A 21,060-nucleotide genomic window follows, 5' to 3' on the forward strand; every position below is an offset into this window, starting at 1 on the left:
TCCTTTGTTTTGGGAAAGCACCTTGGCATGAGATGACTGGATCACATGGAGGTGTAAGTTTAACTTTTTAAGAAACAGCCCAACTGTTTTCCGTAATGGCTGTGCCATTCTGCAGTCTCACCAGCAGTAAGGAGTGCTCCAGTCCTCCCTGACACATGGATATAGATCTGATTTCAAAGCTGGTTTAGTATGAAATTTGTGAGCCCCACCAAATGGCTAATCCTAAAAATGTAAGCGGTTGGCTTTCAGTTTGGATTGGGAACCCTGAGGGTTGCTGAACCTAGGAATGTAGAATCAGGTGCTCCTAGAAATGTTATTCAAAGGGCTGTTTGCAGAATGCTGGGAGAGGGGAAAAATGAGAGTTCGGCACTGGTCCCAGCCTGAGATCCTGTGGGGCTGGACCAGGTCTGGAGCTTGGTGTTTGAGAATGAAACAGATGCACCTGAGGCATTTTGGAAAAAAGGTAAAAGATGCATTAAAAGGATGGGGCGTTAGGGCGGGAAGAAAAAGAACAATGGAAGGGGACTTGGAGCTTGGGAGACTATAGTTTTGTGAGGGCAGGAGCTATATCTGCGTAGTTGCCCTTAAATCCCCAGCACCAGGAGCAGTGCTAGGCATAGAGTAACTGCTGAAAACAGTGGAGGTGGAATGAATGAACAGTTGAATGAAGGATGAACTAATGGAGCTCAGGGGATAGGATTCCATTCAACCAGCATCATTTAGCACCTCGTGTGTTCTGTGGCACAGAGCCTAGTGTCTGGTGTGGAAGGAACTCTGGCAAGCGTGTGGTTTGACCTCCTCATTCACAGACAAGCCTCAGAGAAATGATGCTCTTAGCCAAGGTCATTCCTGCCTTGCGCAGGTAACCTGCTGGGGCAGAGTTGGGACTCGAACCTGAGTCTCCTCATTTTTAGTCTAGTGTTTATCTTCTTCTTTTAAAAATAATATTATCTTTTCTGATGAAAAGGATAAATGCTCATTGTAGGAAATTTGAAAAAATCCAGAAAAGGATAAGAGAAATAACCCTAAACTCCAGCAACCCAAAGATAATTACTTCAAGCTGTCATACGTGTGTGTGTGTCTGTCTTTCTGCCTGTCTATCATCTATCTATCTATCTATCTATCTATCTATCTATCTATCTAGCTGTCTATCTATCTATCTATCTATCTATCTATCTATCTATCTATCTATCTATCTATCTGTCTATCTATCTATCTATCATCTATCTAACCAATCCTTATATTTTAACATTTTGGCAGTTTTCAGTCATTTATAGCATTAGTAACCCTGGGATGCATGTCTGGTCCTGAACCCTTGCTGGCTTCTCTGATTATCTCCCGGTGTCCTTTCCACTACACGATGCCCCCTCTAAACCCTTTGTATGAACAGGGAGCTCAGAGTAGAATGGAACCCCCCGCCCCCCTCACTGGGAGAGAGCTCTGCAGACATTCCCAGACCCACACACCTGTACTACCCCTATCATAACCATATCCACACTTTATGATGTTCATTTGATTGTCTCCCTTCCCCGCCACATTGAACTCGTTCAACCTTGTATTTTTCCGGCTCTTATTAGTTGGGTACTTAGGTGCTCAACAAATATTTGTCAGAGTGAATGAATGGATGGATGAAATTATATGAACAAGAGTGACGGGCAGGTGAGGGGTCCCCCTGGGTCTGCCTTTTCAGTCGCTTGCGTCCAGGAGTTAGCTCAGCTCCCCTCCCCCGCCCCCACCCCCCCTTACTCTTCCCACCCTGGAGAGGTGGAAAGTGCCTGCGGTCCGGGATTTATGTCCAGCCAGGCCCCGGCACACACGCAGGGCCTTTTCTGGTGTGAGTGCAGGACGCAGAGTGGGGCTAGCAGGATTGTAAGGAGGCACTGCATCTGGGGAAGACACAGCCCAGGGTCCAGAGTGTGACCAGGTGCACAGGCCCAGCGAGGGTCCCAGGGCCGGCTTGCCTTGACGGGACCTCGAGGTCCCACCTTCATGAGTGAGGGAATGCCTTTGTCTGGGACCCCAGGAGGAGTGGGCAGTAGGGAGCTTCTCCCAGGCCCCAGGTTGCCTAGAATGGTGTGAGTTCTCTGCACACTGGGCGCTCTGGTGGGAGACCTGGCAGGATGGCCCAGGAGGAAGCTGGGGGTAGTTTTCCCTGCAGCCCTTCAATAAAGCAGCCCCATTGGTGTGGCCCAGGGGAGGGGCTCGGCTTCCCGGAAGCAGAAGGGGGTGAGGATGGGTTGTCACGTGTTGGGTGGTTTCCCTTTGGCCGGGAGCCCCGGGCCTCTGGCTCTAATGGGTAGCAGAGACTTGGGTGTTGAAATTCCTTCTTCCCTTTTACTTCACAGCTGTTGCCCAAAGAGCTCCCCACAGCTCCCTCCCCTTCTCAGCCCAAGTCCTTGCTTTCTGTGCCCAGTCTGTGTGTTGCCAAAGCCCCCTCATGCTGTCACACACGTGCGGGCACGCACGCCCCTCCGTGACATCCCCGGCATCTGTTCCCTCCTCTCCTCTTTGGCAGCTCAGGGCCTCATTAACTCTGAATCAAACAGAACTGCTTCCAGACTCTTCCCCCTCTCCCGTCTCTCCTGTAATCCACCCTGATACAATGCCACCAGAATTGTTCATCCAAATCCCAGCTCAGATCACGCCTCACGGGCTCTCCTTTACTGTAAGCCAATCAACTAATCAGCCAATAAACCAAGCATCCTTGAGCTGCTTCCTCCTCCTCCTCCCCCTTGGCCTGCCATTCAAAGCCTGCCTTTATCTGGTCCCCATCTTGTGTTCCGCTGCACCTCTTTGAGCCCTGCGTCCCAGCCTGGTACAGCGACTTCCTTTGGCCCCTCACTCACCTGGATGCCAGGTCCTCACTCTGGCATGCCTTTGTCATGAATGGGTTTCTTGGACCCTCCCACTGGCACGTGTTGACCTCTTTCCTCTGAGACCTAGCTTCAATGCCACTTCCTCTGGTGAATGTTCCAGGCCACCCCAGCCAGAAGCCACTCTCCCCTCCTTGCAGTCCCAGAGCCTGGAACTCCCTCCCCCCTTCTCTTCCTTGCATCCTGGTGGTTTATACACGTGCCTCCCCAATAACACCGTAAACCCGGTTGAGGATGGGATTTGATGTTTGGCTCATCTAAAGCACCAGAAAATTGCTTTGTGAATGGCAGTCACTCAGGGAACGAATGGATGGATGAATGAATGAGTGAGTGAATGAATGAACAAATGCATGCTTGACCATGGCCTTGGAGAGCTACTATCTTGCTTGTTTTCTGTCCTGGTGAGACAAAGAAACCTATGTTCTCTTTATCATTTCTCAAAATGAGAAAACCAATTGGAAAATCCACAACTTCCACACTCGCCCCCAATTCAGAGAAATGTCACTTTGGGGACTTTTTCAGTTTCACTTTCCCAGCAAGACGCCCCTTTCTCTCCTTCTTCTCCCACCCTGCAGCGGGGACCCTGAGGCTACGAGAGTTTACTTTTACTTTCTTGCCTTTCCCAGAGCAGAGGGGAAACCATAATTTAGGCGGCTGCTAAAAATAGCTCCCCAGTCCTGGAAAGAGAGCTTGCTTATTTTTGAAAGTGCTCCCCGCCCCCTCCCCAGCCCTGCCTGAGGCTCACAAAACAAGTCAGATTGTTCTGCGTTCTGTCCTGAGGCCGACAGGGAAGTCACGACTGGGCCCTGTCCACCACGTGGCCGAGCGCTGTCTAGGAGTGCTCACAATCTCCATTTTTTGTCCTAGTAAGAGGTGGATCTCATTCCCAGCAGCCTCTTAGACAGCACCCAGTGGGGACAATATGGTAGACGTGGGGTCTGGAGACCTGGCTTGAGTCCTAGGCTCACACTTTGCATCTTTCTGAGCCTCAAATTTCCCCACCTGTAAAGGAGGGGAGCAGGGCAGTGATCCCGTTTACCCTACAGGAGTGTGGTAAACATTTGAGATAAACCTTGAACATGGTAGATGTTCAAAAACTGATCATTATAACTTTATTATGATCAGAGTCACTGGATTTAAAGCAGGGCACTCCTGTTTTAATGGGTAAGACAGGATTCGTGGTGAGCTCATATGCTATACTAAGTTGAACCATATGAAATTGATGGTTTTGTAGATTGAAAAGAATTGAACACTGTCAGCTATATACGATTCAACCTAATAACACAGGGATCAGTAAACTTTCTGTAAAGGGCCAGGGGGGAAATATTTTTGGCTTTGTGGGCCCTAGGGTTTCTGTTGCATGAAGCAGTCATAGACGATGAATAGGTGGTGTAGCTGTGATTTAATCAGACTGTATTTACAAACACAGGCTGTGGGCTGGATTTGACCCCTGTGATATTTGTCAACCCCTGTAATAATATGTAAGACTCATTCACATGGAGAACCTTTCTGTGATACATACAGTCGACATTTTCAGGTTTCTTCATAATTATAACAGTAGCTTATCTATATAGCTATTAATAGTGTTTACTATTACTAGGCACTGTTCTAAGTACTTTACAAATATTAACTAATTTAATGCTTATGACAACCCTATGAAGTATGTACTATTATTATTTCCCCATTTTACAGATGAGAAAACCGAGGTTCAGAGAGGCTAAGTAACTTACCTGAAGTCACATAGAGCTCATGGCAGTTGGACAGAACCCAACCAAGTCTGTGGGGTAGAGTTGGATGTTGGCAATTCAGTCAGCTTCAGGGTAGAAGCAGGGGTAAGCTTGTGAGGGGTCCCAAGCCTGTTTGCTATCCACGGAGCATGAGGGGAGGGTCTTCAGAGGCTTGAAGTGGAAGCAGGTGTGCTGTAGCTGGGTGGTGGAGGGATGGGGGGGCAGAAGGCTCCGGAACTATGGCCTGGGATGGAAAAGCATAGACGCTTGGGAAACCGGGTCCTGGATAAGGTGGGCCTGGGGCCATTTCCCAGATGACGCCCAGTGGCACATGAAGGGTCAGTATATAGGGAGGAATCTCCTGCCTGGGGAACTGGACATGGTTTACGTTTCTTATGTTTCGTGCAGCATCTCTGGGGAGCTCTGGGCTCCATTCCCAGACCCAGGCCCCGGGGGACCTGGTCGGGAGAAGAGGGCAAAGGAGCGGGCTCCCCAGGGTGCCTGAGCTCTGCCATCAAGTCAAGGTACTTGGATACCCTGTTGATTCCCTTTTCATACTAGAGTAGCCACAAATTAACAGGATGCTGGCCTCATGCACTCTGTGCTGTTTCTCCCTCCGTGCCTTTGCTTATGCTGTTGCCTTGCCTGGAATGCCTTTTCCCACCGCTTGCACCCTCCCTTAATTCTCTTATCTCTTTCAAGACTACGGGGCACGGGTTCGATCCCTGGTCAGGGAACTAATTTCCCACAAGCTGCGGCCAAAAGAAGAAAAAAAAGAAAGAAAAAAATTTAAAAAAAAGAAAAAGAATTCCCTGGCAGTCCAGTGGTTAGGACTCCGTGCTCTCACTGCCGAGGGCCTGGGTTCAATCCCTGGTCAGGGAACTAAGATCCCACAAGCCGTGCGGCGCAGCCAAAAAAACCAAAAAACAAAAAAAAACCTTTTCAATATCACCTTCTCCTGGAAGCTTTCCCTGACTTCTTCTTCACCCCCCAGGCTGGTCCAGGTCCCCTTTCTCAGTCTCTCTCACCCCATCCTTCTGAATTGTTACTGCCTTGACTCCCTTGGCTTCCCCGCTAGAAGGGGACCTGCTCCAGGAAAGGGACTAGGCCTTGTTTACTCCTGTGTCCTCACCACCCAGGTCAGTGTCCAGCACACGGTCTAGAAGCTGGTTAAAAGCGTGTATGTTCAAGGGTGACACCGCTGTCCTCAGAATCCAGCCCCTCACCCACAGGATGTGGTTGTTAGGCAAGCTGCCTGATCTTTGGGAGGCTTAAGGATCAGTAAGAAGGGATAGTCATGCTATTGGAGGGTTGGGGGCAATAAATGAGATAAAGCACAAAATTGTCAGCTCAGGGCCTGGCTCCTAGTTGGCACTTGAGAAGTGGCCAAGGAGCGATGCCAACAGCATACCCTTGCCCTGTTACCCCCACGTATGGAGCTCAGGAGAGGGGATAGGAAAAGGCAACTTGAACATGCCAAAGTGACAGCATCAATCCCAAGAGCTAAAGGAAGGGTTTATGAGTCAGCTTTGGTTCTGTGCCAAAAGCACTGAACTTGGAGTCAGAATATTTCGTTGCAGTTCCAGCTGTGTCCCTTAGCTGCTGGGTGTCATTGATAAGCCGTGTAACAGCTGCTGAAGCCTCAATCTCAACATCTGTAAGGGGGGTTAATAGTAATAACCACCTCACAGGGTCACTGTGAAGCTGAAATGAGATTGCGGAGCTGTGAAAACACCTGGTCCAGCCCATAGGAAATGTTCAATCATGAATTATTGAGTCTGGATCTAAAGAACACTTGAGAAAGCTCTGAGCAGGTCTCAGATCAGGTATTCCTTGGACACATGCCCTATGGCTTAGTGTTTTGTAGCTTTAGAGTCAAACAGTCATGTGTTTGAATCCTAGCTATGCCATCACTAGCTGTGTGTCTTTAGGCAAGTTACTTAACTTCTCTGAACCACAGGGTTTTTTTTTTTTTTTTTCTTTAAATAACTTCTTTAAAATGGTGCCATCCATCTCACAGAATGAGAGGTAGCTATAGCCCAGTGTCTGGCAAATACCAAAGCCTCAAGTACTAATATTGTTCTGCTTTAACTTAAGACTTAGGAGTAAGCACTAATGATACGGGGATTTTGAAGCTTTAATTAATGTAAATAAAAACTGGTCTGTCGAGGAGCGGGGGCCAGGGTTTGGGGTTAAGGGTTAAGATTCTCATCTTTGCAAACCAAATGGGAGTTCTGGACTCAAGTAATAGGAAGTGCTTCCTGGCTTGGGGTGGAATGTGGGAGGAGCGCCCAGTGTAGGCTGAGGACAGCCCCTGAGGGGATCTTTGGGAAGGAGATTGAGCCAGGCAATGTGGACGGTTAGACCTGAAGGGGCCCTCGGAGGTCTTCAGTTGAACCCTGACAGAGAGGTAACTGAGGCCCAGAGAGGATGGCATTGTGGCCCCCGACCCACAGCTGCCTCGTGACTAGCCCTGTCCCCTGAGTTAAGGAGCTATGTTTTCTCCACAGTGTGGAAGGATGCGACCGTGATGAGGTGAAGTCTGGCCGGACCCAGAGGACTGGAGGCCCCGAGAGAGTTACAGGAGGGCTTATGGGTGGTGACCGGATAGTTTGGCGTCATGGGCCACTTGGTCTGGGTTTAGGGACTGATAGTCCTGGGGAGACCTTGTCCCCACGGGGAGAAGGGGAGGGGGCAGGCAGACAGGAAATGGAGGGCTTGGAGCTGTTGGTGTTGGGGAAGTTTCCATGGAGAGAAAGGTGGGTGGTGGTGGTAGGGGGGGTGGGATCAATTTCTTAGGCCCAAGTTCAAGTCCACTGGCTTTTGTTCTGTTGTTGCTTCCTGTTTTTCCATGTTGCTTCTCAATTCTTCTTTGATGGGGAGACCCTCCATGGCTCCTCTTTGTAAAAGGATTTTGCAGAAATGAATCGCTCTGGCCACCTCCACATTTCCACTCCCTGCCCAGGGTCAATGACAATGGTTTACTTTTCCAACCAGAGGTAGCTCAGAGCCTGAGGAAAAGCCCTGATCCTCTGGTTCAGACGTCCCAGTTACCAAAGACAAAGATGGGTGGCTTCTTAAATCTGGCTGAGCAATTTCCTACAATGCCAGGACTTGGTGGCCCCGTCTGTGCCCGGAGAAGGGCTCATGGTTCAGGCTCTGGGCAGGGCAAGTCTCACCTTGCCGGTGATCGTGATAATGAAGCCACAGCAGCAGTGCTGGCCTTCTTTATTGAATGCCTGCGGTGCTCCTGACATCTTACTTACATGATATCGTTTATCCTTCACCAAAACCCAATGAGGAAAATGCCATTGTTACCTTGGTGTCACAGATGAGGAACCTGGGGTTCTCAGAGGTTAAGACCTCCTGCTCAGGGTTACCCAGATGGGAAGGCAAAGCCAGGAGTCAAATCCCAGTCCGTGTGACTTCAAAGCCTCTGCTGGAGTGAAGGGGGGTTAGAGCAGGGGTGGGAGAGAAATCGGGGCGGTGGGAGATGGAGATAGTTCCTCCCAGTGGAGGAGAAGCAGGCAGCCTTTGGGATCTCCATACCCTCTCCTGGTCTACAGGGAACCTTGTTTATTGGAGCTATTTCTTTTTTTTTTTTTAAACATTTCTTTTTTTTTTTTTTTTTAATACTATTTTGTTTTTTATTTTTTGGCCGTACCATGTGGCTTGCGGGATCTTAGTTCCCTAACCAGGGATCGAACCCGGGGCCTGGCAGTGAAAGTGCTGAGTCCTAACCACTGGACCACTAGGGAATTTCCTGGAGCTGTTTCTAAACTGAGCTGTAGAGTCCGGTCTTCTCTGGTGGGGGAAGGCTGCAGGGGGGCTGGGGCAAGATGGGGACAAGGGGCATTAACATGGGAGGAGGAGCTCTGGTGAGGGTAGTGACCAGACCACAGCCTGAACGCTGGAGTCCTGGGTTTCAACCCCAGCTCTGTCCCTGTAGCTGTGTGACCTCAGATAAGATGTTTCCTCCTTGGACCTCAATTTTCAGATCTCTACTGTGAAGCTAGATGCTTTCCAGCTGAGGGCCTGGGGTTTTAGCCTTGGATCTTCAGAAGGGGCCCCAAGAAAGGGAGGAAGGGACAGGCTGAAGAGGGGTTCCTGGGGAGGAGGGCATCTTCAGGAACATAAACACGCTGAGGAGCTGTGAGCAGGCCGCCCTTAAAAGGGCAAGAATGCGGCGCTCCCGGGGCGGGGGCCGAAGGGGGTGCAGTTAGGGCCCTTCTCTGTGGGGATGGCACTTCCTGTTTGGAGGGTCTGTGTCTACTTCTTCCTTCTTCCCTCCTCCTGAGGCCACTCCACCTCATTTCTTGTACTCAGGGGAGACCTTAAAAATATTTCAAGACAGTTATGGCCTGGCACCAACCAATCAGAGCAGTCAGAGCTGTGAACAGCTAGTGTAAGACTAACGGAGTAGGCCAGCTATATGCCAGCCCCCGGCCCCCGCCCTGACTGCCCTTGGGAAAGCCTGGCTCGGGGGCTGAAGGCAAAGAAGGACAAGGAGGGAGAGTGAGGGAGCGAGAAGTCGAGGAAGTGAAGGCAGAAGAGAGTTCGCAGGTCCTCCCAGACGTCAGCCCATCCCCTGCCCCGTCATGCTGTCCACCCAGCCTCACCACGCCTCTAGGACCTGCCCTCCCATGCTTGTGCCCTCAACAAAGCAGTCTTGCCCGCCAGCTGCAGCTGCATTTTGGAGGCTGATGAAACCAAGGGGACCTGGTCTGGACTCTGCATCATCATCCTAAACTGACGATGGGCAGAGGACCCAGACGAGTCCACCCCTATCTACCTACAGAATTAGTGCTTTACTGAGCCTGACAGTGGGATGCCAGGGTTTCGTCCCACCCACTCTTGCCCATTGGCTATCAAGTCGCCTGGAGAGCTTTAATGTCTCCCTTCCTCCCTGATTCCTCAACCGCCAGCCTATTGCAGCCCTTTGTCAACATAAACCAGGATTCTGCACTAGTCTGCCGGCTGCTTCCTCTACCCCCAGCCTCGAGACTGTCCCCTTGTTCCGTTCAAGGGTTCCTGATAGCTTAACTACTAGGAATCAGAGATTTCAATCAATATCTCTCGACTGATTGATAAAGACCCCTCTTCTCCTTTTCCATGAGCACAGGTTGTTTGCCAATTGACCAAAAGATATTTACTGAGCACCCACTAAGCACAAGGCATTTTATTAGCCATAAAGGGGGGAGATGTCAAAGAAGCAGGAGGCATGGCCCCTGCCCTCAAGGAGCCCTCACTGTAGCTGTGTAGAGGCAATACGTAAACCCAGAAAAGATGACCAGTAATACAAGGCAACCCTGGATAGTGTGTTATGTTAGGTATTCCTGGGTCTATTAAAAAGTCTTTTTTTTAATTGAAGTGCAGTTGATTTACAATCTGCTGTTAGTTTCAGGTGTACAGCAAAGTGATTCAGTTACACATACATATATAGCTATTTTTTTTCAGATTCTTTTCCGTTATAGGTTATTACAAAATGTTGTGTATAGTTCCCTGTGCTCTACAGTCTGTCCTTGTTGGTTATCTATTTTATATATAGTAGTGTGTATGCGTTAATCCCAAACTCCTAATTTAATAGATAGATAGATAGATAAAGGGAAGGAAGGATCAAATCCCTTTGTGTGAATAACCTGAGGTTTGTATATATTGTAGAAAAGATGTATAATTCTTGGATTGTATAGGGCAATATTTCTTAAAATATCTTCGGTAGAAAACAATTCTGTAGAAAATTTTTTGAAAGTTCTGTGTTCAGATACATTTAATAAATGCTAGCAAACATTTTTTTAAAAGTGTCACAAAGTTTATAAAGAAAGAAAGAGTGGAGCCAGTAAAAAACTCTTGAGTGATGATTAAAATGCATCATGTCTTATGAGAGGCCAGCTCAGATGGCTAATTTATTAGCTAGATTGTTAGGGCTTAGGAAATAAAGCAATGTTCTCCTTGAGTAACCTTGGGTTCACTAGGAACAAGTTACGCCACATTTATCTCTTTTTGATAAGGTTCTAGAACTTGGTTCAAGGGAAATGCCTTGGATTTGACGTATTTGGAGGTCCACAAGGACTTAGGAAACAATCTCCTGGGGTGTCTTTAAGAAATGAGGGCTAGATAAGCGCATGGGTTCATGGGTTCAGAGCTGGTTGAAGGACTATCCCCTGAGACTGTTAATGACTACTTCTTTGGCATTCCCAGACAAGGTAGCTACGTCATCTGGGCCTGTCGCTATCCTTGCTGTGGTCAAGATTTTTAGCAACAGTGTAAGTAAAGACCATGGAGACATTTTGATCATTCTGTTAATGACCCAAATCCAGGAGAAACAGCTAAGAATCATGACTCAAAAATACCTTGACCCCTTTGGGTGTATTACCCCAAAGCACTGAAAGCAGGGACACAATAAGATAGTTGTACACATTCATAGCAGCAGCATTCACAATAGCCAAAAGGAGGATGCAACCCAAGTGCCTGTCAAGAGATGAATGGATAAACCAAGTGTGGTATATGCATACAGTGGAATATTATTCAGCCTTAAAAAGACAGAATATTCTGCTACCACAAGTATGAACCTTGAGGACATGATGCCAAGTGAAATAAGCCAGGATAAATGCTGTAGGATTCTGCTCACAGGAGGTACTTAGAGTAGACAAATTCACAGGGACAGAAAGTAGAATGGTGGTTGCCAGGGGCTGGGGGGAGAGGGAAATGGGAAATTATTGTTTAGTGAGTACAGAGTTTCTGTTTTACAAGATGGAAAAAAATTCGGGAAATGGATGGTGGTGATGGTTGCACAACAATGTGAATGTATTTAGTGCCACTGAACTATACGCATAAAAATGGTAAAATGGTAAATTTTATGATCTATGTATTTTGCCACAATTAAAAAAAATCTTGACCCTAAACCTGTGATGTTATATTCAATAAGGATAAAGGCAGAATCTTATTTATATTCAAAAAATTAGGATATGTTAATATGAGGAGAATACGGCTGGGTAGCAGGGTGGTGGATAAGCAATGCTCTCTCTAGTGAACCCGCCCAGATCTGAAACCATGTTTAGGAACCATTGGTCAAGGATCATTTGGCCCTTTCAGGAAGCCCATGTGCAGATAATTGGGCTTAACCTACCTGGTAGCTGTGTGACATCAATGACTAGGGCCAATGTTCAGCCTCATGCTGGTCACCATAGAACTAGGCTCTCCCAGTGATAAAAACTTAACCCTTTCTGTTCCAACAACCACCCAACTGTTGGGTGGCCCTCAGTTCTGATCTCTGGCCATAGTGATGTCCTCTGTTCTTGGTCAGTATGGAAAACAGATTTGACCAGATTCCCTTCACTCTTGGCTGAACACCATTCCAATGATCAGCCCCATTTCCTTACATAGGATTCATTCTAATGGCTCCCCCAGCTCACCCCTCCTTCTGGATGGGTGGGTGAACCCACGCCCTGTTGATATTTCACATTCATCCAAACATGCCTGGCTGCAACAGACTGGGCAGAAAGCTGTGCAAGCCTTCCATCCTCTGCTCCCATGGAGGCCCCCACTCCAGGAGCCATGCCATGTGATTAGCTCGGTGTCTCCCCTGCCAGCCGACTTCAGCCCTTCCCTCCCTATTGGATGACACCTTTAAAGCAGGTATCCCCAGACCCTGGAGTGAATCAAGCGAGTAAGGGATCCCTGCTGGAAACTGGTCTGCAGGGGACCAGAGGACAGGGAACAGGATTCCCATCTGTACAGTCAGAGAGGGGGTAGGCTGAGAGCCAGCTCTGACCTCCTGGAAGTCATGTTCCGTGACGACAGCCCTCCTGTCTTCTCTAGGGGCACAGAGAGAGAATCTGAAAGTGTTCGTGGCTGTGGGAGAAGGAAGGTGCTTGGCTGTTGGGTTGAAGGCTCCTGACAGCTGGACAACGAAGTCATGGCGGCAGGCCACGTCCCTGTTCACCTGGCTGCCGTGCCTGACCACTCTGTGCTTTCTGTTCTACCCAGATCACCATGAGGACCTAGGGCATCTGCCTGCGGACCGTCCCCCCAGCTGGCAGTGACCATGGCCCCCCGCAAGAGGAGCCGCCATGGCCTGGGCTTCCTGTGCTGCTTTGGGGGCAGCGACCTCCCTGAGATCAACCTCCGGGACAGCCACCCCCTGCAGTACATGGAGTTCTCCAGTCCTATCCCCAACCCAGAGGAGCTGAACGTCCGCTTTGCAGAGCTGGTGGTGAGTGAGGGGGTGGGAAGGGAGGGGGGTTGGCAATGGGGAGGGCCATGGCTAGAGCAGGCAGAGCCAGACAGAGGGCAAGGGCCCATGTGCTGGCATCTTCACCTACTGAAACCCTGCTTGGGGCTGAGGTGGGCCCCGAGGACATTTCAGCTATGGGAGAGAAACAGAGTCACTCACTGGGGTGGGCACCATGAAAGGTGGACCTCCGTCGTATCTCCACTGGATTTTAGACCTCTCGGGGTAGCAGCAGGCTCCCATGAGAGGAGCAGGTCCACGCCTTTGTAAAATCAGGCAGGGAGGGGCCTCAGAGAACATTAGAGCACTTGGCACCTTTTTCTCTTCCGCTCGCTGGAATTTCCCTGGGATCCTTTTATCTCAAGCACAGAAAGAAGAGACAGGGTGGAATTCTGTAGGCGGACACCGGGTACCTCAGAACAGGGGATGATTTTCTTCTTTTCGTTGACGTATAGTTGATATACAACGTTGTGTTAATTTCTGCTATACAGCTAAGTGATTCAGTCATAACATATGTATACATTTTTAATATTCTATTCCATTATGGTTTGTCATAGGATATTGAATATGGTTCTCTGTGCTATACAGTAGGACCTTGTTGTCTATCCATTCTATATATGATAGCTTACATCTGCTCATCACCACCTCCCACTCCATCCCTCCCCCAACCCCCTCCCCCTTGGCAACCACAAGTCTCAGAACAGGGGATGATTAACTAGAAACAAGAAGGTAGAGATGCCTGTATCCCACCTGGAATGTGGGTAGGGTCTGGGATGATGACATCCCATGTCTAGCCTGGGGAAGACAGAAGCTCTATCATTTATACTGGTAGCAGCTCTTCCTGACCCTTTGTGATACCCATTCAGACCACAGCAGCACCCTGTGTGTGACATGTCATACTCTGACCACAAAGAGACAGAACAGGAAAGAAGCATGATTCCTCTCTTGGGAGGTCTGATGGTGAGACAAAGCCTGCACACCAAAGAAAATCCCGGATTGGGGAGCAGGACCCGTGCCCAGGACTCAGGCCTGAACCCTGGCAGAGAGCAATAAGCACAAGGTCATCTACCATTAGCTCTTGATCCCTCATTCTCATGGCTGGCCTGTAGAGAAACAAGGCAGTGTGATTGGGAACGGGGTTTCATACTTGGATTCGGTCGCGGATGTATCTGATTAAGGCGATCCAGCTCTTCAAATCACAGGACCACTGTAAGATGGGACCATGCACGTGATGAGAAGAAGTGATCCACCTTCCTCATCGTATCAGCTTCAGGAAAACTCACTGTCGTGATTCATGCCTTTCCTCAGGGTGGGGCCGGAGGTGGGAGAGAACAAAGCCTTTGCTAGCGTAGAATAGCGTTAGCTATTCTATAACAGCCTGATCCGTGTTAGTCCTGCGAGATCTGTTTTTTATGCAGAATACTGCTGACGCCAAATATGTGGGTTTTCCCACACCAAGCAGTTCTCCAGTTTTATACAGACATCAACTGGGCATCCTACGATTTAACTCAATTCTGACATTTACTACCCAGAGTTAGTGCAGACCCCTCAGGTTAAGGGCTCAGATCCACGAGACAGCCCCCAACTTCAGACGCCAACCACAGGTGGTGGGTACCAGCTTCCCCACACTTCTGTCCAATGTGGCTACAAATCGGGGGTTCCCACCATCCCCTCCTCAGGTTTGATAATTTGCTGGAACTGCTCACAGAACTCAGGGAAACACTTTATTTACTATTACCAGTTTATTATAAAGGATATTCTAAAGAATACATGTGAGCAGCCAGATGAAGGTGTACGTAGGGTTAGACCCAGAAGCGTAAGGCTCCTGTCCTGAGCACAGGAGTCTGCCCTGTGGAGTTTGGGCTTCCCCACCCTCGCAGCCCATGGATGCATCCACCCAGCCAGAAGCTCTCTGAGCCTTGCCATTTAGGGGCTTTTATGGCAGTTTCGACATGATAGATTTTCAACTTGATCTGTAGCCCTTCTCTCCCCAGAGTTTGGGAAGTGAGGCTGAATGTTCTAGGCTTCTAATCAAGGCCTGATCCTTCTGGCAGCCAACCGCCACCTCGAAGCTATCTAGGGTCCACCAAGAGTCACTTCCCTAGGAGAAAAGAGGCTCCTATCACCCAGGAAATTCCAAGGGATTTAGGAGCTCTGTGTCAGGAACAAAAGATATTCCTATCACTTCTATCATTCATGAAATTCCAAGGGATTTAAGAGCTCTAGGATAGGAGCTGGGAATGAAGATGAAAAATATATTTCTTACATCATCCCAGGCAGGGACATCTTCTTGAGCAGAGCACGTGAGTTTTGAAAGAAGGACATGTCGAGGGGTGTTCCTTCCTTTGGCCCTTTTAGTCACCAAGTATTTATTGAGCATTTTAAGTGGCAGGGTTTTTTTTTTTTTTTTTTACAAGGTACTTTGGCAAAAAAAGATGAGTCAGACCCATCTTGTCTGCAGGAAGACTAGCGTGAGGTATTGATCAAACAAATGAAAAATAGTTCTTGAGAGACTGCTGTGTGCTGGGCCCCGTGGGGCTGCCAGGGATTTAGTGACGAACCAATAGGAGCAGCTCCTGCCCCCAAGACCATGACGCCGAACGGGAAGGCCGATCTTGAACAGTAGTGATAATGTGGTGGGTGTTTTGAAAGGAAATGTTTGGGGAGCTGTGGGAGTGTCTAGCAGGGAGCCTTCTTCTAGACCCGGGGTCATGGTGGCTCCCCTGAGGCAGTGACACTTCCACTGAGATCTGAACGCAGAGCGATGGTTAGATAAGTGAATGGAGGTGCAGAATAGGGCCACGGAGTCCCCCGCAGAAGCAGCAGCAGATGTGAGAGTCTCAAATCAGGAAAGAGCTGGGTCCTTTTGGGGAGAACACCATCACGATGAGAATAACCAAGGATTTTGGATTCGATCCTAAGGGTGATAGAAAGCCACCGAAGAGGTTAAGCAGGGGTTTGAGGTGATCCAATCTACTTGCCTAAAAAAAAGTAGGGTCCCTCCATGAAGAAGGGTACCCTGTTGAAGAAGGGTTCTGTGTAGACCATTGGGAGGCTCTTGGTGCACTCCGAGCTGGGGAGGATGGTGGCTTGGACTAAAGTGTTAGCCATGAGAATGGGGAGAAGTGGATAGATTCAAGAGCTACTGAGAAGGAAGTATAATAGGATTTGTTGGGGTTGGTGAGTGAGCAGGAACCAGGAAACACCAGGTTTCTTACGTGAGGTTGTGGGTGGATGGTGGGACCCTGTACAGGACAGGATGTGCCAGTGGAGACCCAGACTTAGGGGACTGGGATGAGGAACGCAGTTTGCATATGTTCTGTGTGCATCAGTTTCCTCACCTGTAAAATGGGCTGTTGCAAGTTTAATGAGTAAAACTTAAGCACTGAGAACAGTGCCTGGCACATCTTGACACTACATGAGTGTGGGGGGGTACCTGAGGGTCACCAAAGTTGATCAGTATAGGAGGCACCTGGGTGCCAGGATTGGGAGCTCAGGACACTGGTGGGCTGGAGGTATAGGTTTGAGAGAGTTTAGGATCGTCACTGAGTCCTTGGGAATGGCTGCGAAGGCTTCACCCTGGGAAGCATAGAGGGAGGGGAGGAGAGGACCCAGGATGGTGCCCTTTGGGACTTCAACGTTGGATGGTAGGCGAGAGGAGAAGTCGGGGGTCCCAAGAGCAACATAGAGTGACGCAGGAGGGACTGCCCAAGAGTGTGGTTGTCCAGGAAACCAGGGAAGAGAGACTCAGTAAGGAGTGGATGGTCCGCAGAGTCATGGGCTACCTGGGCTGAGCCAAATCGCCAAGGAAGGTCCTTCGCTTTAATGACAGAGACCACTGGTGAGAAAAGACAAGTGTGTACGTAGCCAGAATACAAGGTTGAACATAACTGCTCTGGAGTTCAGGAAGGGAGAGGTGTTCTTACCTGGGAGGGGCTGTGGAAGGCTTGCGGGAAGATGGTAACTTTGAGCTCGGGAATTAGACCAGGGTCCACAGGATGGGTGGGCCAGGAGGGCAGGCCAGGTGGAACTAACTGCATAAGCAAAAGTAGAAGAGATGCAGTTTGTGCTGGGCAGTGTCAGGTGCACAGAACTCTATCTTTTTCTTTTATTTCTGATTCTGACCATGGAAAGGAAATGCTTCAGAAACCTTGAGCAGGGTCTGGGGACATTCCTGGGATATGAAGAGAGTGGTTCTAGGGAAGACCCTTCCTTTAGCATTAGATCTGCTGGAGTCTTTAGTTCGAAAGGCAGGTGACCCGATGGGCATAGTTTCAAGTTCTCTTTGAATGTGCCTTTGAGGATGGCAGCCATTGGTCACGTGGGGCTGCTGACACTTGAAACGTGGCTGGTCTGAAACCAGCATGAGCTGTAATGGGAAATCCACACCAGATTTTGATGACTTAGTTTGAAAAAAAGAATGTAAAATACCTCATTGATCTTTTTTTTTTTTTTTTTTACATTGATTATATTTTTGAAATGACCATATTTTAGATATTTTGGGTTAAATACAGTGTGTTATTAAAATTAAGTTCAACTATTCCTTCTTAATTTTTTAATGTGACCAGAACATTTTTTTAAATACATGTGTCTCACATTACATTCCTATTGGACAGTTCTGATCTATGTGAAGGAAAGTCTAAAATGTTCTCGTTGAATAAAAGTAAAGGACAAACAGTATAGATATTGATATTTAAGACCCTTGTACCTTCTTAGATATTACTTTCACTATCACCTTAGAAAATATAAAGATTAGTAATACTATGCTTTTTTTTGTCTTAATGTAAGTTTTGCTTTTATTTTTTTTAAAAAAACCTTACAAGAATTGAGCTGAAAAGCACATTATGTTCCCATGGCCCATTAACTATTTTTTTTGATGAGCCCCTGCATAACTCATGAATCACAGGAGGAGAATTTTCAATAAGAGAACTTTTTTAGGGGCCATTCAGGGCAGCCAAACCTATAAAATCATCCCAAATACCTATAGAGTTACCCTAAATTTGATGACGTCAGAAACTGCCCTGTCCTGCTCCTGGGGAAGCGTGGACCAGCTGCTGGAGCCCAGCCTGCGTGTGCACGGCCTTGTCTTGGTGGTGGTGCAGCCGGAGGGCTGTCCCTGGCAGGCACACCTCCGTGGGCAGCAGACCACCCGTGGCATGGCATGCCCTTGTTGCCAAGAGAGTTGCTCAGCTCATCATCTTTACCAGGTCTCCTGAGTTGTGCTGGGACCCATGCTGAGGCTGGGAGAGCCAGAGACTTTCTGGGGGAGGCACTCAAAGGGCACAGAGACTTGAAGGGTGAGGGCAAAAACTGGATCAGTAGACTGATTTCTTTCTTTGTCAAGCCTTGATTTGTGGTGTTGACAAGCTTAAGAAGGACAAGGAAGGAAGACAGGAAACTCCAGGCAAGAGGACCAGGAGCTAGCAAAGCAATGCAGGAGATGGGCAGGGAACAGGGGGCCTGGATAGGAGGAGCCAGGGACGGGGACAGGAAGTGAAAGATGCTTGGATGGAAGCGCAAGGGCTTGCTGCAAGGAGATGGGAGGATGGGGCTGAACTTCTAGAAGAAGAATTGCCCTATCATATCTTTGATGCTCTTTGGAGGAAGACAGCAGGCTGAGGGCTTTGAGGGAATTCGAGGGAACTGTAATTTCCTGTAGGGCTGAATATTCGAAGGTCAACCGTGTCTGGGTTTCAGACGTATTTCTTGTTGTCTTTGCAGGATGAATTGGATCTCACCGACAAAAACCGGGAGGCTGTGTTTGCACTGCCGCCTGAGAAGAAATGGCAGATCTACTGCAGCAAGAAGAAGGTGCCCTCTCTGATTCCCTTCTGCTGTCACTCAGGGTCCACAGCGCCGGCAGCCCTTGCCTCCATGCTTGCTCGTTCATTTAACCAGTATTTATTGTACACCTGTTCTGTTCTAGGTGTTGGAGGAGTGACAGTGAATAAATCAGGACAAAAATAATCCCTGCTGTCATGGAGCTTATACTCAGGGACATAGGATTCTGTTTTTCAAAAATCCTGTAAGCAGGTGCCCACTGGGTTCTAGGAGTTGGTGCTGGGTAAGGGAGCTGTACGATAACAGGTCTAGGGAATTCCCTGGTGGTCCAGTGGTTAGGACTCTGTGCTTTCACTGCCATGGGCCCGGGTTCGATCCCTGGTCAGGGAACTAAGATCCCACAAACTGCACGGCCCAAAAAAAAAAGTCTAGATTCCTTTCTTGTGTCTGTGCGTATGCGGGGAAGGTGTGCGCCCTGGGCCATACCTGGGGGCAGCTCTGTTGGAAGAACTCCATTTGGGGGAAGTGAGTGGTCTCTTCTGGATCTTTAGCCCCCACCCCCCCATCCCAGGCTGTGTCCCTGTCCCAGGGCAGCATACACATCAGGGACACACACTGGTCTCCACTCTCTCCACCCTTTCCTCCTCTCCTTCATTAAAAGATGTCAGTCCCCTGATTGTGGTCCTCCCTAGAAGGATGTGCCGGGCCGCAGTCAGGGCTTAACTGGGTTTTGTCTCCTCCCCTCTGCTTTCCCAGTGGCTGTGCTTTCTGCTCTCTTCCTCCATCTCTATGTCTCTTTCCTTCATCTCTTTCTCTCGACGTCTCTCTTGCCTCCTTTCTATTTGAGCCTGTTTCTTTCACTCTATTTTTCTTTTCTTGGCCCACCTTCCTCCCCACCCCTCCACCCTCTCGTTTCTCAGGCTTGCAGCTTGTTCGCTTGACCTCAAGAGTGTGTAGGTGTTTGGGAGCTAGGACCTGGTTCTTTCTGCACCTGAGGCTCAGAAGTCTCCCTCCTGGGAGAAGACGGGCAGGTCTGGGATGGTTTGGGGCTGTTCCTCCTTTGTGCTCCTTAAAGCCCATTCCTGGCTCTTTTATAATTCTTCTCGCTCAGGATATTTGTTCCATCCCGGGCTCCATACTGGGCCAGACCAAGCTTTTAGAATTGGTCACTATTCTAGAGTTGGAAGGAACTGAGGAGCAACCCAATCTAGTCTTTCATTCTACATAGGAGGCAAGGAAGGCCTAGAGAGGCCTTCACCCAAAGTCACCAGCCGGATGGCAAGTGCTGCAACGATGCTGGAACGCAGGCCTGCCAGGGTCTGAGAACCTGCACGCACTGCAAGCCACTGTCTAGTAAACTCAATGTGCATGTATTAAGCACCTGCAGAATACTGTGCTCTGTGTTTAGGAATGTCATTGTGAGGAAAGCAGGTCTTTAAAAAGCTCAAGTCATGGAAGGGAGGGAGGGAGGGAGGAGAAAATTAATTTCAGGAGTAACTCATCCTATCTCGTGGTTCTCCACTTTCCAAACTGATTTACTCTGGGGGTCCCTGACGTTGATCCCTTATGCAGCTAAACTAAAAAATGCACTAAAATGTAAGGACGTCTCTCACCACCTTCCAAACCAAGTTGTGTGTCATCTCCCCACACACTTTCACACCGCCCTCTCTTTCCACATGGTACTTCTTGTCTCTAACACCCTCCCCGTTTCTTAGCTTCAGTAATCTTGAGTAACTCAGCCCAGTCCTCTCAGACCCCCTACCCCAGCCCCTGCATGAGCCTTCTGTGTTAGATGCCCCCCACCCTGGGTTTCCATGGCCCACAAATGGACAGTCCTACCATAGAGCACCGGTCACCCTGCCTCTGGCACAAGACAGACTACTACGTGGATGACTTTTTATTCAGTACTTTCAGGGTTCAGTGCAGTGACTGGCATGTAGTAGGTGCTCATTAAAGGCATATGAAATGGCTAAATGGGGAGCCAGTGAAGGCAGGAAGGTATGTGTTTCATGATACGTTCGTTTGTGTTCTGTGATCTCCTCTCTAAGGAGGAAGCTAGAATTTGGGGACTTCGGTCATATATATCCACGTGAAGTCACAAAGAGCCGATCAAGGCAGGTTTCTCACTGATCTAAAATTTGGATTTTAAGAAACAAAATCATGAAGCCAGAGTGGATGAGGCTGAGGGATGCAGGGCAAAGTCCAGGCCAGCTGGCAGGCAGGTGGTTCATCAGGAAGGTTCTGGAGGAAGTAAATGTTCATGCTAATTTGAAAGCAGGAAATTGGCAGAAAGCAGATGAGAGGGAACATCCAAATGAAACAGGGACAGGGGCAGGAAGGAGGAGGGTGTGTGTAATGCCCAGAAGCAGATCCACTGGCCGGAGGAGAGGACTGGATTTTCAGTCAGCATCAATGCTTGCCCAGCTCCCCTCATTCCTGCCCACACTTG

At 48.8% G+C, this 21,060-nt stretch overlaps 1 protein-coding gene across 2 annotated transcripts in view; it reads left to right on the plus strand.

The window, feature by feature from the left end:
* Window positions 1–21,060, plus strand: part of DAAM2 (dishevelled associated activator of morphogenesis 2) — a 112,460-nt gene that overhangs the window by 52,506 nt on the left and 38,894 nt on the right. For both annotated transcript variants that reach the window (XM_068558108.1, XM_068558109.1), the window contains exons 2-3: window positions 12,587–12,812; window positions 18,552–18,641. In XM_068558108.1, coding sequence (XP_068414209.1) covers window positions 12,645–12,812; window positions 18,552–18,641 — 258 coding nt within the window. In that variant the 5' untranslated portion in view covers window positions 12,587–12,644. The remainder of the gene's footprint in view (window positions 1–12,586; window positions 12,813–18,551; window positions 18,642–21,060) is intronic.

Source organism: Eschrichtius robustus, chromosome 12 (assembly GCF_028021215.1).
Source record: "Eschrichtius robustus isolate mEscRob2 chromosome 12, mEscRob2.pri, whole genome shotgun sequence".
NCBI lineage: Eukaryota > Metazoa > Chordata > Mammalia > Artiodactyla > Eschrichtiidae > Eschrichtius > Eschrichtius robustus.